This window comes from Austrofundulus limnaeus, unplaced genomic scaffold (genome assembly GCF_001266775.1).
Source record: "Austrofundulus limnaeus strain Quisiro unplaced genomic scaffold, Austrofundulus_limnaeus-1.0 Scaffold70, whole genome shotgun sequence".
In the NCBI taxonomy this organism is placed as follows: Eukaryota; Metazoa; Chordata; class Actinopteri; order Cyprinodontiformes; family Rivulidae; genus Austrofundulus; species Austrofundulus limnaeus.
Genome location: NW_013952472.1, coordinates 1662991 through 1664477, shown reverse-complemented (window position 1 = coordinate 1664477; position 1487 = coordinate 1662991). Strand labels below are relative to the sequence as shown.

Genomic DNA, 1487 nt, shown 5'->3' with positions numbered 1-1487 from the left:
TGTGTGTGTGTGTGTGTGTGTGTGTGTGTGTGTGTGTGTGTGTACACATGTTTAAATGTTTAATATTGTACTTTCAGGTGGTTCACTGAATTTTGGGGTTAGCACATTGGAGGAGATCCGTCTCAGGAAGGCTTTAAAGGCCAGTATGAAAAAAGCTGGTTACCCCATCCAGAGTGCTGAAACGTCTGCCACCAGAGAGAAGGAAAACATCGGCTTATTTTATCGAACAACATTCTCAGAGTCCACAGGTGAGACAAAAACAATGTGTGGAGTGGTAGTCCTCAGTCCTGGTCCTTGAGAGCCATTATCCTGCATGTTTTAGATGTTTCTTCAAGACCTGCAGAAGCCTGTTAATACCTCACTTAGTCCAATCAGGTGTGTTGAAGCAGAGAAACACCTAAAATATGCAGGGCAGTGGCTCTCAACAACCAGGACTGAGGACCACTGGTGTAGAGTGATGGTCAGGGTACCAGCATGCCCCACCAGACTGATGAATCAGTATAGAAGATTAATTTAGGTGCAATGTTAGTAAAGCGATTGTAACATGTACGGAGATTTGATGTACAAGAGTTCTGTCGTTACTCAGATTTTATACTGATTTGGGCTTTAAAATTAACCGTTTACACAACAGTCTGTAATAATCTATAACAATGTTATTAATGTTTTTATTGTCAGGATGCTAAATGATCACCCAAGATACAACTTTAAAATCTAAAACACAGAGTAGCTGAATAAATACTTGTTGTATTCAGATAGTTTTGGACTCAGCTCAGAGCTCTTCTGGTCAAATCAGTTCTGTTTATGTTGATTTAAGCACAATGAGCTCATGTTGAAAACATAAGTCTCTTAAACAAGACAGTTCTGTGAAATCTCCACACACACTGGTCCAGCTTTATTTCCCCTCAGCTCATTSATAAATCACAGGAGAAGCTGGTCAGGTCCCACTCACATGAAGGCCCAGCAGCACAGAACCAAAAGAGGAGTGGAGCAGACCTCAGCTCAGCTGAAGTGGACCGTGACTTATTTATTGTGTGACGAGCGTCTGCCTCTTATCAAACACAATAACTCATTTCAGAGATCCTGTGGTTCAATACTTTTTAACCTAACGACCAAGTTTCTGCTCTGCCTCATCTTTAATATTCTCTCATATAAATCCACAGTTTGTTTCATCCTCTCGGGCCAAAAACATAAAAACTCTCCAGTTTTTTCTGACTGAGTCTCAAAGTTATTTGTTGAGCAGCAAAAAGGCTCAGGATGAAGGAATTAAAAAGTAAAAGACGTGAGCAGCAGGTCAGCCTCAGCAGAGGAGGGGTGGGGGGCTGCTTCAGAACCACTTATACTGGGTCGAAGTCAGACTGAACCAACAAGAATGAAGCAAAAAGTAAAGAATTAGAGACAAATTATTAATGTTGAATGTAAATAAATTATAATTATAATAAATTAATAATAGTTTTACATCTAAAAATCATATTTTATTCTTTTAATCT

At 39.5% G+C, this 1487-nt stretch overlaps 1 protein-coding gene across 6 annotated transcripts in view; it reads left to right on the top strand.

Annotated features, from left to right (window-relative positions):
- zc3h11a (zinc finger CCCH-type containing 11A) overlaps positions 1–1487 on the top strand; it is a 16159-nt gene that overhangs the window by 5918 nt on the left and 8754 nt on the right. For all 6 annotated transcript variants that reach the window (XM_014010575.1, XM_014010578.1, XM_014010577.1 and 3 more), the window contains one exon: positions 78–248. In XM_014010575.1, coding sequence (XP_013866029.1) covers positions 78–248 — 171 coding nt within the window. The remainder of the gene's footprint in view (positions 1–77; positions 249–1487) is intronic.